Here is a 15,770-nt window from a genome sequence, read left to right on the forward strand (position 1 = left end):
CTGCAGATAATCACATATAATGAATATTAAGTAATTGGTTGGACAAAATGGTTCAGTGAGGAAAAAACCTGCTCAGTAAAAGCTTGAATACAAATGTGAAGCAAAGATGTAAATATAATAATTACAGGTATACTCTGACCTATTAAGTGCTTATATTTTCAATTAATACGGCAACCTTAGGGACTAGGTACAATTATCATCCCCATTTTATAGAGGGAAAACTGAATCATATAAGGAAGGGCAAATAATTCAGGAAAGAAATGGACTTATTTTGACTTCAGAAGTATGCTATTTAGCAGATAAGAGTGAGATCTCCCAGTTAGCATGTTCTAGGACAAGTTTGTAGAATATTTGTAGATGTGTTTATTAGTGGGCGACTAGGCAGTGAGCCACAGGTTTCAGATGGCCGTAGGTTTAAGAAGTGGTGAGGAGGGAATTCTAAGAGTGAAAACTGAGTGAACAAAAATGTGTTTCAGAGGAGTATTTGGATGGAATCAGGGGTTTACAGTGTTGTGCATTTTCTGCCAAAAATATTCATGTTTCATCAAAAATGAAAAGAAATTAAAAAAAATAAACAATGAGAACAAAACTATGTTCTTCAAGCCCTGTTGGAGAAATATAGTTGAAAACATAGATGGGGAAATATTGTGGAGGGCTTTAAAAAACAATCTGGAGTCTTTTATCAAACAGTTAAGATATTCAGTACAGTACATTCTGAATGATTTTCATATTTCTTCCATAATGGTAATATTTGGTATGGGAATATGAAGTTCAGAATGGTTATTTCCAGATAGTCTCTCAATAAAAAAAATGCCCAAAGAGTGTGGGAGATCTAAGATTGCCTTAAATCTAATTGTAAATTGACATTCCAAAGGCTAGGCATCCTGCCAAATCAATTTTCATTGTCTATTGCTGCATAACAAATCTTTCTAAAACTGGATGGCTTAAAACAGCCATCCTCATCCATTATCTCTTGCGGTTTCTATGGGTCTCAGCTGGAAGACTCACACATTGGAGGTTGGGATTATCTATAGTCTCATTCACTCACAGAGCTGGTGCTGGGAGCCTGCTATAGTTATTTGTTGGTGTGCCCACATGAGTCCTCTTCATTTAGCCCCGGATTCCTTACGACAGGGTGGCTGGGTTCCAAGAGCAAGTGTCTCTCAAGTCAGAGGGTGAGACCATCTGAGGTCATTTTCCTTTTTAATTTCCTAGCCTCAGAAGTCATTGAGCACCACTTCCGCTGCATGTTATTGATTGAGGCATTTACTAAGGTCCACCCAGGTTTAAGGAGGGGGAAACATAGACCTTACATTTCACTGGAGGATTGCCATCACATTTTAATAGAAGTGTGCAGGAAGGGATGTGTGTTCGTCTGTGTGTGTATCACCATGCTTAGAAAATACAATCTGCCATTCCATCTGAGGGTTCTAAAAATTGCCAGGACCTGGCACACCAGGTAGGAAGCAATGAGTCACACTTACCTCCTGAAGATATTTTATTAAGCATGGCAGGGACTAGGCCAACTGACACAAGGGGAGACTTGACTTTGTTTTTCTGTAGCCTGCACATTTTGGTGAGTGTTTGTTCTGAGAAAATGGGATTTTACTTTGTGGAACATGACAGGAATCAGGTCTAAAAATAAAATAACTGTGTCAAGGATGAAATAACTGTCAAGAATGGCATTACAGTTGTCTGTAAATCTTATGAGATTTGGGCATGTTGAACTGCCAAGGCTAAAGATTAGTTGCCTGGCAGAAAGACAGCTCTGGAGGTTGGTGGATGCTTTAGGATGAAGTTATTCGTTGTTCAAATGGAAACTACCTCTTAAGTGCTGGGCACCGGAGGCTATCCACTAGTTGCCTAATATTAGGGAGGATTCTCAGACTTGTTGGCACAGCAGCTGTAATCAATTTAGGCATTTAACCCAGGCATTCCAGGGATTTACTGGAAGTTTCAAAGGTTGTCCTGACTTTGGTTATTGGTCTAACTGGATGCATTAAATATCTGTTATGGACCAAGCACACTGTATGCCATGATGAAACTACAGAAACGGAGTCCCCTCTGTCCTGTACTGTATCTACCAAAAGAAAAAGACATGCAAATAGGTCTTCACTACAGGATGGAAGTGCCCTGATAAAAAGTAAAAGAAAGGGAGGTCTGTGGGGCAGAGGTCATTTCCATCATGATCCGGGCAGAGAGGGGACTGAAACATGTCCTGCTGGAATCCAAGCCCCTGGCCTTTCCACCCCACCAGATGGGCCTACTGTTGTCCTCAGTCTCTCAAAAGTTTGCTCTAAAATAAAACAATGATGTAGTTACCTTTTTGCCATGGAAAATGAAAGGTTCAGTTGTTGAAACAGTTTAAAAATCAAGGGACTCTGCAATGCTAAATAAGAACAAGACAGATAAGTGGATTTCACTTCTGTGCTTGATGGAAATATATTTTCTTATTGATAGGGGCCTAATTTTTTACTATTTAAATTTTAAGTCAATAGAATAGCAGCATTAATCACTACACAACAGAATTAAGAACACTTTGCTAATTTAGGGAAATGAAGAACAGGGTGTTTCTCTTTGGTTAAAAATAAAGTTTAATTTTTGTTTGTCTTCCCGATGATCTACATTTCATTGAGAATTTCAGCTACAGTTCAGGTTAGTGTTTCAAGTTGAGCATAGTGTTTCAGGTACTTGTTAACACATTACCTTCAGTTCTGGGATTCCTGTCATTCTGAAGTTTACTCTCCAAGAGGAAACAAAATACAAAAATATATTTCAAATTGATTTGTACAAAATTATCTTGATTCTGAAATGTAATATGTAAAACAACTCTGTCTGGTATTAAGATATTTATCTTCCGCTCTCCTTTATTTTGTTCTTTTAAAAAATATTTGGACAATCTAGTCCTTCTCTCTATGTCTGACATAGGATCCATATGTTATTTATAATAAAACCCAGTTCTAATTATGTTATTTTCTAAAGAGAAAAGTCCTAGTAAACATCCTGGATTAGAATCTTGGCTCTACCATTTCCTAGCTAAATTATTTAGCCTCTCTGGGCTTCAGTTTTAGCCTCTGTAAAATAAGGATAATAGTAAAACCCACTTTATAGGGTTATTATAATAATAACTAAGCTTTGTATTTTAAAATAGAGTAAAAATTAAGCTCTTTAGCCTGATATTCAAGGCCTTCTACTAATTTAAAGACACTTTCTGAAATGTATCTTCTGCCTTAAAAATGTATGCTCCAGTTAACCTGGAACGTGCCTAATTTTCTGAATGTTGGTATTAGCTCCAACTTTCACACCTTTGCAGATGCTACTCTCTTTAATACCTCTATCTACTTTTGCCTTATCAGAATCTATTAATATTTGATGTAACATAGCCTATTCTAAGGATAATATCCACAAATTTTCAAAATATAGGAATGTCCAGCACAATACAAACTTTATTGTCACTACACAGGCTTAGTCTGAGGCTATGGATTTAGAGCGGTGATCCTTAGACTAAATGGCCAAAAGGCAATGAGCGAAACTGGATCTGGTTCTGAATTTGCCTACCGAAAGGTACCTTAAAACTGATAATAGTTTTCCCTTATCCATATGATAATAATTATGTCCTCTTTCTCTACTCAGAAGCATTTCTGTGATTCATAGTTGATTTATTTGATTTCTTATCTAGGATCATCAGCTAGTCCTTCTGTAAACACTTTATTGAAATATGATTGACATGTACATATTTAATGTATACAACTTGATGATTTTGGAGATATGTGTATATTTGTGAAACTGTCACCACAATCAGTGCCGTAAACATATCCAACACCTCCAAAATTTTCCTCCTGCCCTTTTTATTTATTATTATTTTGTGTGTGATTAGAACACTTAATATCTACACTTTCAGCACATTTTTAAGAGCTACCTTTACTCTCATGTTCATTTCAGCTAGTGTTTTTGTTCCATATCTAAGACATGATTTTCAGAAAACACTTGACTCTAAGAATGTTTTCCTCTCAATAGAATATAAACAAATGATAAGTCTCAATATCAAATATTCTATTACCTTAACAAGGCCTTGTTTCCCAACCTCTCCCCAGCTGTATCTTTTGAGAGCCAGCACAGGTTCTTGATTCCTCCCCTTCACATTCTTCTCTTGCCTCTAAATGCTCATGGCAGTTTGTGCCTGTGTTACTATACTCATCTGGTCTCTTTGTGTCCTGAACTTATTCATACACTTGACTTGTCTCACTAAGAAATAGTGAGTAGCTAGAGAGGGGTTTGCCTCATCTTCCTGTTTATCACAAGTATCTTGTCAGTAGGAGTTTTTAAATAAATATTTTATTTTATACTTATTCTGTAATTATTGATAATACTTTTATGTTCATTCTATAGTGACTGATTCAGTGTTCAAGTTTTAAAAAGTTTTACTTTTTTCAGAAAACTTCAGACTTTTGAGAGGTAGCCAGTATACCTAGAATTCTTAGCAGTTAAAATTGATGCTTGAACTGTTTTGGGGAGAGTTTGAAGTCAGACACATCTGTTTTCATATCAGTATGTAGCTGCTTCTAGATCTCTGACCCCCCCCCCAAGTTCCAGTTTATGTAATTGTAAAATGGGGAAGAATGTAATTGTAAAACGGAAAAATTGTGAAATGGTTTGGTGAAGACAGAACAAGACCTTAACTATAAATGCAAGTTCCTGGCTCATAATGAACATTCAATAAAGATTAGGTAGGGACTTCCCTGGTGTCCAGTGGTTAAGATTTCACCTTCCAATGCAGGGGTTGAGGGTTTGATCCCTGGTCGGGGAGATAAGATCCTCCATGCCTCGAGGCCAAAAAACCAAAACATAAAACAGAAGCAATATTGTAACAAATTCAATAAAGACTTTAAAAATGGTCCACATCAAAAAAAAAATCTAAAAAAAAAAATTAGGTATTATTACTATGAATAAAAATGAGTATATATATGTATGTTCATAATTATTCATCACAGTTCTGATATATAGTAGTGCGCCATGAAGAAAGCTTCTCTGATCCTCATCTGTTGTATATATTTTGTATTCTTTAGATTTAATCTAATAGTATTCCAAACTATTCTAATACCAATCTAATAATAGTATTGTATGTTTCCTTTTTATAGTAAGTCCTTGATTAGCAGAGAATATATATATGTATCCATATATTTCTCTTCCTTCACCTGTTACATTCATTGTATTAAAAACTGTATAAATATTTTTATAATTGGATATAACCCTAGATCTGTTTTTAACAAATGGATAATATATCTCTGTTTCACAGTGTTTTCAGAACTCTCTATGCATTGTAAATTATCTACACATTATAAAGTGAAGTGTAAATTGATTTTTATTTAGTTAATTTAACAAATGCAGTAATTGGTTTTTGGGGGGTTTGGGGTAAAATCAAATAGTTTATTTGTTCATTTTTTGTTTGTTTTCTGAATTATGTGTATAATTACTTCCTTCTGTGCCATAATCACATGCATAGTCTAAGTGTGTTGGGTATATAACTAATGTTGGTTGCTTCCAACTTTCATGATTATAGAAATTGCTATATAATATTAGAGTAAGAGTAATTTTAAAATAGTAAACTCATAGAGATTAATAATGTTGCAAATAAAATTGCATAAAAAGGGTTTAAATTAATTATCTGGATTCTTTAAAAGGACAAAATAAAGTAAAAGTTTTAGAATGGTATCTTCTTCAAGAGACATGTTAAAACATCTTTGCAAGAGTAGCTTATGCTTTCATTTGATGTGTTTAAGAGAAAAATCCTAGGATTGCTGTCATAGTCTTATTTCTTATGCAGTACAACAGCTTGAATCTTTATATGGTATTCTGGACGTCTATCACTTTCGTCATCAAAATGTCTGAGAAGATAAACTAGCATAACCATAACCATAAAACTATGTTACAGTTTTAGCATACATAATGATGAATATGTCATACTACTCTTCTATAAATTTTGGTAACAAACTTACCTCGGTTGACATCTATATGCTGCTCCCAAAACACTCTCTTTCAAACATAAATTTCAGATCAAAATACTCTACTTATTAACATGAAAAATATGCTTGTATGTCTGGGGAATGAAATGCAGAATAACTCTTGGAGCACCGTGGATGCTTAGTAAATGTTCTTGACTAAATTGACGGTTGATACGACCAAATTGTAAAATGCTATATTCAGGAACAGCCAGTTTGTTTTTGTTTTGTTTTGTTTTGACATATATTGCATCAACCAATATATTTATATGAAGTGTTGAAGTGTTTGAATCATAATAAATAATAATTTTTTTATATTGTGACTTTAGGAAGACAGGATTTTGGTAAATGATGGAACCATAATCTTTTGCAGAGGTTTATTTCAAAAGTAATTTGATGTACTACTGGTCTACACATTATGTATTCTTTTTTTTTTTCTTTGCTGCCCACTCTCTCAGTAATTCACTCTTAGGAGGACTATAATTTATTGTTTAAATGAGACAATATATCTCTACATCTTAGCTGATAATTAACTTTGGATTTTCATGATAATGGTTATTATTTTATAGGGCATGTGGATATATTTTGTTATGTTATTAATATTTTATTAATATGTTTCCCACATAATATTCCACAATCTCAATGAAAAATGCTAACTTCTAAAGATATATTACTCTGTTTTCTGGAATAGCATGAGATAATTAAAGGTAATCTCTTGAACAGTTACAAAAACCTAAGATATCTACTTTATGATTTCCTTTTAAAATTACTAACTTGAGAAATCATTTTATTCTCAAAGAGTCTCAATGTGAATTTGAGATTTCCCTTTAAGAATCTTATTCTTTCACCAATTAGTGTTTATCTTTCATATAAATACTTTAAAGAGTTCTAGGTCTCTAATATTGCTTTATCTTGACAGCAGTCCTAATTCAAAGAATTTAGCTTTGCAACTTAAGTTAACTCTTAATGTTTCCATCATTAAAAATGTATTTCCTGTCAAAACGTAGTATTTTTAAGTACTTTTTTTAAGTGGAAATACTCATAGTAAGGTCAAAGATTGGCAGCTATTGTGAAAATTTAAGAGATTTCTCACCAATGTTAAGGATGGCTTTGTTCTCAAGTGTCAGCAATTACTTGGCTTTGCTGAACTGGCCATTGAAATATAGAAAAGTCTAGTGACTTGTACTTTTATCTGTCTATCTGTCTATTTACCTGTCACACAATAGACATAACAGATATCTCACTTTTTGATCTCTTGTCTTTTTTTTTAATCCATTGGCCACTGTGACTGTTTAAAGCTATAGTCTTGATCTATGCTCATGAGATGTGAGAAGAAACCTGCTGAAGCCTTTAGGAAAGTTTCTTCTCTCTTCCTACATATGGTACCTGAACTTTATCTGGACACTGTAGTACAAGAGTGTGAGCTCTGTATACCTACCTGCCTGAGGGTGAAGTTAAAGCACTTGAAGTGAAGATGCATGATTTTCATTAAACTAGAGCCTGATTATGCTGAAAAGCCTAGATATTTAGCCAAATTTGATTTAAAATTTTATAAAAGTTTTATAAATAAAATATCACAAATACCATTTATATCCCCTGGATAAACCTTCTTAATCCCACTTTCCTTTTTCTTGTTCTCTGTACCTAGATATAAATGAAATCCTGAATTTGGCATTTATTATTATAATGTAAATATTTTCTATATTTTCTCCATATGTACAAATTTATACATAATATGCATAATTTTTTGAATTCTGTCTGATTTGCATCATATGCACTTATTGTGCAAATAATTTTTCATATAATGTTTGTTTCTTGAAACTTCTGGTTTTAGTTTATATATTTTACTGATGGAAATTATTCCATTATAGAATATAAAGGGCATTCCATTATAAAGATATACCACAGTTTATTTATACTCACCCATTGATTAGCAGTTATAGTTTTTCAAGTTTTGTTATTAAGGATATGAAAATGTATTTAATTAATATTTTAATCACTATTTCCTTGATTACAAATATTCATTTGCCATTTGGGTTTTCTCATTTAGTAAAATTTCTGTTTACATAATTTACATTTTTTTACTGGATTATTCATCTCTTTGGTATTGATTTATAGAAGATTTTTTTTTACTATATTTGAGTACTAGTACTTTATAAGATACATGTTTTGAAAATATCTATTTCTATTCTTTTGGTTGTCTGGAACATTGTTTATAGTATCTCTTGTAATTTTTAGTCAAATTTATCACCATTTTACTTTACACTTTGTGCTTTTCGAGTCTTGTGTAAGAAATCCATTTATATTTCAAGGTCATAATTTTACTCTTTTTTTCTAAAATTGCTGAAGTTTTGCCTTTCATGTTTGAGAAATCAACATAGATAAATAGATAGATTAGATATAGATATAGATATAGTAAGGCTCAAAGCAATGCATATCTTATCAAATTATTCTCCTCTTCTAAGTGAAATCTGAATTACTCAAAATTTTTAAAACATGTTTTATTTGGAATTAGATACAGGTAACAGATGTGTATATACTACATTACTCATATGATTAAAATACAGAGTAGTACAAATATTCATTTTTATTATCTGAAAATCTTTACTCCATTTTCTTTCCTGTTTCCCTGGGCTATTTCTAGAATAATGGTTCAAACTGGAGGAAGCTTCCACAGTTTCAATTCTGTTACTGTGGTCTCAGAGTTACATTTTTGCACTGTACTTAGCTCTCAGGCCCCACGAAGAGCTAGTCACTTTGATATTGAGGCCTGTCCTCTGCTTTGCCCAAATTCCATAAATAAGGATGTTTAGCCTCAGATAATACTTCTACAGTCTAATCCCAGATGTGCATGGCATGTATCACAAGCCCATTTTAGCACCTTGAATGGCTATGCTGCAAAGATAGGTGGAAAAGCAGTTCCTTCCCATTTAATGTATAGATTTGTAGGGGAGTAGGTTTCCTCCATTGCTGTCCATCTGTTTGCTAGTGCCAGTTGAATAAACTCCCTTGTGCTACAAAGGTCACTGGTTCGAAATTAAACTGCCTTGAAATATTCTGTTTCAAAGCTGTACTCTCCCCTTATTTAAACACTGAATGTTTGATGTGGCAACATGAGTCTTTAGTTTTGTGGTGATGTTAACTACAGTTTATACATACCTTAAAGTGAACAAAAAAGTTTTAATACATGCATATTATTTGATTTGATTCTTTTAAAAAATATGCTATTTTGTGTTGTAAAATGCTTATAGTAAATGCAATTCTTCTATTGCATTATTCAGTGAAATATGCATGTACCATTACTTCCACACAATCTTAAATTCTTTTTAGTATGAGTATGAATGCATGTAATTTTTTAATTGAACACTGAGGTGGCATGATCATATTTTGAACCTGAAAGCTCACATTTTCATTTTATCGAAGTGATAGATTAGTTAAAAGATCCCTCTGTACTGTTTTCTGAAACTAAATTCTTATTGAAGAAAAATATATAAGCATTGTGTATACTTTGTGAAGATTATGGGAAAGGCATCCAGTTAGCATGTCAGCAGAGATTGAAGGGCATATAATGCTGTTATTTACCCATGAGTTTACACATGGGGCATGGATATAATACATCTTGCCCATGTCTAAATACAGTGAAGGAAATGAGTAATTAAGCATAAATTTTAAAACAAAGATCATATTTTGTTGTTTAATTGCTGCTTTTCTGAATAATCATAAAATGCACAATTAAAGTTAGTATTGGTATTTTCTAAATGAGAAATATTACATCATATGGTTGGATTTTATCATTGTCTTTTTGGTAGCACTTAAGCTGGAATTGGTTTAAACTTGAAAGTTTATAAATTAATTTTTTTTCTATTTTCTTCTTTCTCTTAAATCTTAGAATATCAGTCTTAAATTGTCTTACGAAAATTCATGCTTTTTTTTTTCCAATTATTCTGTAAGCATACTGCTAAACTTCATGATTTAAATCCCCCAAAGATATTTCCAAATTATTTACGTGAAAGCTATTTAGACCATGCATTTTACCTTCCATTTAGGACAAAATAAACAAACATAATCCAAAATTTGAATATTTTATTCAATTCATATGATTGCTTTATATATGATCTATTATTTAATTAAATTCAGCTTTTAAAATATATTTATATTGTAGGCTTTTCTGTGCAATTCCATTAGGTTCTTTGTGCAATTCCAACAGCGTAGTGATATGCTGTACTTGATAAATAGTTTTTCTTTTAGGCAGTAATACATCATTTAGGTGATGGCTATTAAAAATGAGACTGAACCCTGCATTTTAAGTCTTTATATCCAGACAAATGATTCATTTAAGAAATCTGGACTGAGAGTCAATAGCTCTCTGCCACTTAGCCTCAGAGGTGAGATTTAATTAAGTTCGTTCAGCAGATAAACAAATCTCCTTTGATTCTTAGATTCTGGTGCTAGGAAGATGAGTAAGAGTTTATCACTTCCCTGGAGGAACTTTTAGTGCAGCCAGTTGCATACTGATTAGAATTTGAATGGAGCTTTCCTTAGCAAAGTACTCTCACACAGGGATTCAATTGATGGATATTTGTAGATAGTGGATTATGGGTGTATGTTTGATTCCTAGATAAATCTGATGGTTTCATACAGAGACATCTTTTTCTTCTATGACCAGACTGTGATCCTGTACATGTGACACATTATACAAATGTATGATGTTGATCATAAGGGAGACAAGATAATGTGACAAGCTCAGTGTAAAACCCATAATGATTCGTGAAAAACTTACTCAACATACAGTTCTTATACTGTGGGCATTTTTGCATCTTTCTGGAAGGATAAGCAAATACTCCAGGCAGACTTATCAAAACAGATTGTGGATATTGATTAATTCTGCGAAGGCCAAAAATGTAAATGCACATTTGTCAAGAATTCAGGTTTGGTACTGTTTACTCTAACAAATTCATATCATCTTCTGTTATTTCCCAATAGCTGGATCCAAGTATAAAGTTTAGACATTTTCCTTCTAGAATGGGTAATGATACTCTGGATAATTGAAATACAACTTGATGATTTACTCCAATATTTACCAGATAATTTTCAAACCTTTTCCATTTTGCTCTTAGCCTAGTCTGAGACTGTATCTGAAATACATGAGGGGAATGAAGGAAGGACTTGTTCAGTTTGTATTTGGCAGAAGAGTTTTGTTGCTGAATAAGGCCACAAGTTATGGCTGGAATGGTTTGGTAATAGTTTTTTCCAGTGTGCAAAGCCAGACAGTCTCTGCCAAACAGCAAAACGGAATCTATACTGTCAAAATGGGAAAAGTGGAAGCAGTTATGAAGCTGGGGAATTCTGGCAGCACACTTAGAATTTGGCACTTGTACTTCGCTGTGAGGAAGAGCGTATGGGCACCAACTATTGCAGCTTGGTCTGCTGCTGTATTGCCTGGAGAATATTTGACCCAGATTAATGACAAAGCTTAGGTGCTTGGTTCAGAATTCTTCTTCTTCTTTTTTATTAAAATTTTTATTGGAGTAAAGTTGATTTGCAATGATGTATTAGTTTCAGGTGTACAGCAAAGTGAATCAGTTATACATATACATATATCCACTCTTTTTTTAGATTCTTTTCCCATATAGGCCACTACAGAGTATTGAGTAGAGTTCCCTGTGCTATACAGCAGGTTTTTAGTAGTTATCTATTTTATATATAGTAGTGTGTATACGTCAATCCCAATCTCCCAATTTATCCCTCCCTCCCCTTATCCCCTGGTAGCCATAAGTTTGTTTTCAACATCCGTGACTCTACTGTTTTGTAAATAAGTTCATTTTTACCCCTTTTATTTTCTTCATTCAAAGTGTTCTGAGAACCTCTATCAATAAAGATTTTGACATGCATTGTTGCTGCAATGCTCTTCCAATTTAATAATGGAAATGACAGCAAACACTTATTATGTGCTTTAAAAAGTCTTAAATCCTTTTCAGGTGTTAGCTCATTTAATTTTCACATTGACCCTATGAATCAAGTTGGTCCATGAACAACATGGGGTTGAACTGTGTGGATCCACTTATATGCAGATTTTTTTTCAATAAAAATGTACTACAGTACTACATGACCTGTGGTTGGTTGAATCCACAGATTCAGAACTGAGCAAACAGAGTGAAGACTGTAAGGTTATATGGATTTTTGACTACAAGGGGATGGGTGCCCGGAACCTCCCAGTTGTTCAAGGATCAACTGTACTTTTTTTACCTCCCTTTCAGGGATGAGAAAAAAGAGAAAGTAGGGGAGTTAAGTACCTTGCCTGGGACCACCATACTTCTACCACCATTCTCCAGTGTCCTGGTGTGAAGAATGAAACAGTAGTGTTTAAAGGAAAAATCTCTATTCCTTTCTGTAGGTCCTTAAGGCTCTTTTTTTTTTTTTAGTGTTTCTTTGGGGTAAACATTTTGAGACGAGGAGGGGAGAACAGAGATGCATAATTTCCATCAGAAGTGTTAATATAGAGAGGCTAATTTTTATCACTTCTTTGCTTTTCCTCTGCAGCATTATAACTTTATGAATCTGATTTTTGACAACATCATTAGGAGTATTCATGTAGATTTAATGTGAAATGTGGTTGGAACATTTGATTGTTCTCCTTATTTTTGACTGTTAACTTTGTTAAGTGTTTGAACCGTAAAAATTTTCAATATTAAGTAACAAAAAGTGCTTGCATAATACTATTCATTAGGCTTTTTAAATGAGTGTTTTGCTTCCAAACTTTATAATTCATTATTAACCAAAATGTTTCCTATAATCTGTGTGTATGTAATAAAAATGTGGGTAGGGATTCTGGGTGTTTTTTTTCCCCAGCAACTAGAAGTACTCCTGGCATATAATTGGTACTCAGTAAGTATTTCATGAATTGGCATTCATTATGAATGGATGAATGATGATGTTAAACACCTTGAGCTTATTCATATGTATAATTTTGCTTTTTCTCTACTACATTATCAAGGTTCTTACTGATGAAGAAAATCAGTAATAGCACAGGAAGCAGGAGGGAGCTGAGAAATGTGTGCCCTCATCTCAGCATTCCTAGTACTGACCAAGCATAGGGCTCTATAAGTAGTGAGAGAATGAGTGAATGATTGTGCCAACTGAATGACTGAAACTCCTGTCCTTTTAATTATACCTAGTTTGAACATGTCTCAAGTACAGCAACTGCAGTGTTTGGGGAACACATTACCAAAGGCTTAAGGCAGGAATGAGGGACTGTACACTTGGAGACTGAGTGTGACTCATGGACATGGGCTCAGTACTTAGACCTCACAGGCCCAGGGCTCTGTACTCACTGCTCTCTACTTACAGTCCTGACAATGTCACTGCCAAGAGATCACTTTGCCTCTGCTGAAACCAACTCTGTGACTCAGATTTAGTGTAGTCTTTGGTTCCCATGACCTACTGTAGTTTCTCTGCGGTTGGTTCAGCCCACTGACACCTCATCCAACAAGCCTAGGTTTCCTGAGACAAGGCATCCCTTCACATATTTGAGGATAGCTCTCTCATTTCCAGAGCCTACTGTATACCACCACACTACTGGGGGGTATTTGTATCAGTTTTTGTGACATGGTTGACTGCCCCTTCTCTTCCTGATTACTGTTCCCAGAGGTGGTCCTTATTTGTCTGTGTTAATGATACGCTGGGCAGCAATACTAAAGCAGTATTTATTAATGAATAAGTGTTAATCTCAGGAAAGTTCCCACTGACTTGCTCTAGTATTCTGTACTCAGGAAGAATAGATGCTCAGGGACCATTCTTGAAGACTTGATTGATTGACTTATCTATCCTGCAATTTTTATGTTTTCATTCACGTTATGTAGTCCTTCACGTGCATTTCCTCCATATACATGCTTTACATGTTAACTCCTCCTCTCTTCCATTCATGTGTACATCTCCATCAGTACAGCCTATTCCTTCATACTGACTAATGCCCCACCCCCCTCTTCATCATATCCTGCACCTGTTCAGTTCAGTGTGTTTTAGAAAGTCTAAAGTAAATACACTATTTTTAAAAGTTCTCTAATTTTTTTAACAGAAGCTCCATAACCTACTCCCACCTCCCCACATGATGAAACAGGGAAACAGTGCTGCAGGCAGACAGTGACAACAGGACACCAGGAAATGCCCGAGAAGGTCAGCTCTACTTTGACATGATGTTTACAGGAATTTAGACAACACGTAATTGCATTTCTAAGACACATGCAAGTCCATTATATAATTTGTTATTTGGAATATACACAAAAGTTACAATTGATAATTAGATCTCTTTGAATATTAAAATTATTAAATAATGACCATAAATAAGATGATTAACAATCACATACTAGTTATCACCATATAAATTGTCATATTTCAGTCTGTGTTGTATGTTTAAATTCCATAAAGGGAAATACGTATAATAATATCATGAAATTCAGCAATGTTTTCTTCGTTTGTAAGGCTTTAAAAATATTCTAAGTAACATTTATGGTGTTTTTAAATTGCAAAATTTAACTTCCAAGGTGTCAGAATTAACGAGTTTGTGTTAAAATATCCATGTTTTCTATGAACAAAAGTAGTTTACATTTTGATAAGTTATATTTATTAACTATAGGAAAGTAATGTTTCACCACTAAAAAGCAACAAAATTATATAAATGATATGATTATTAAGAATCAAATATTGAGTTAATGCTCATTTTTTTCTGAATAGTTGATTTGTGGTACATAAGACTCATTCATAATTTAGGGATAGTCGTGCCTACACCATATGTGACCATAAGAAGGACCATTACTTTTAACAGATGTGTATTCCTAAAGTAAAAACATGTAAAATCAAGGCATTCTTTTGTTGCAGTTTTCTGTTTTCCCACCATAAAAGGCTGCCAATAAAGGTTTCATTGGTCTCAGTGTTTTTCTATGTATGAAAGAGTATGGGTTTATTGCTCATTAACCCCCTGATGCTTCTGAAGCAATAATTTAATTTCATTGATTCTATCTATATAGGATAGATTTATTTCCATATTTCTATTTATCATTTGTGTTAGTATGAAACTAAATTTTTCCACATCTAGATAAATCTGAGAGATGCTGTGATCAGTCAACTATTTAATTCGAAGAGCGAATTTATTCTATCTAAAACCAAAAATAAAGGGTGTCTGGACACTGTCAAATATTGGGGATATATTGACATGTTTACAATCACTGTTTTTCTTTAAACAGTTACATGCTTTTCTCATTCATTTGGGAATACTCTATTTGAAGTGAATTCCTCTGAGTAATATTGATTTTGTACTTGAGAGCTTATTAAATAAACTTGCTATATTAGTGTACAGTGAATTCAATAATGTACTTAGTAAACTGTTTTCATTTGTGGAATTGTAGTAATCATACTGTTTTTAACAGTTAGGAGCTGTGCTGTGAATTAAGTCTTTATCTTTACATGCCCTAATTGGAAAATAAGAGGAAATGTTATTTGGAATTAAGCTACACTTGTCTTCTTAATCAAATTCTACTTTAGACATAAGTAAATTAGAAAGTATAGGGCATTATGTAAATGTAAGAATATACTGAAAGGAAAGTAAGGATAAGTTGTTGACTAAATCAGGATAAAGAGATTAAAAAGATCTGTCTATGTCTATATATATATATATATTTTTTGTCTATGTCTATATTGATAGGCCTGATCCATGGAGAAATACTTATAATTTCTTTTTCATTTTCCTTTCCTTCTTTATAAGTAATATGAATTCAC

General features: G+C 33.5%; 1 protein-coding gene across 2 annotated transcripts in view; it reads left to right on the plus strand.

The window, feature by feature from the left end:
- PRR16 (proline rich 16) overlaps window positions 1–15,770 on the plus strand; it is a 168,195-nt gene that overhangs the window by 101,176 nt on the left and 51,249 nt on the right. Inside the window, exon 2 of one of the 2 annotated variants that reach the window (XM_059919432.1) lies at window positions 14,074–14,171. The exons of the other annotated variant lie outside the window; for it this stretch is intronic. Within the exon in view, the coding sequence (XP_059775415.1) occupies window positions 14,160–14,171 (12 nt within the window). The 5' untranslated portion in view covers window positions 14,074–14,159. The remainder of the gene's footprint in view (window positions 1–14,073; window positions 14,172–15,770) is intronic. 2 annotated transcript variants of the gene reach the window in all.

Source organism: Balaenoptera ricei, chromosome 3 (assembly GCF_028023285.1).
Source record: "Balaenoptera ricei isolate mBalRic1 chromosome 3, mBalRic1.hap2, whole genome shotgun sequence".
Classification (NCBI taxonomy): Eukaryota; Metazoa; Chordata; class Mammalia; order Artiodactyla; family Balaenopteridae; genus Balaenoptera; species Balaenoptera ricei.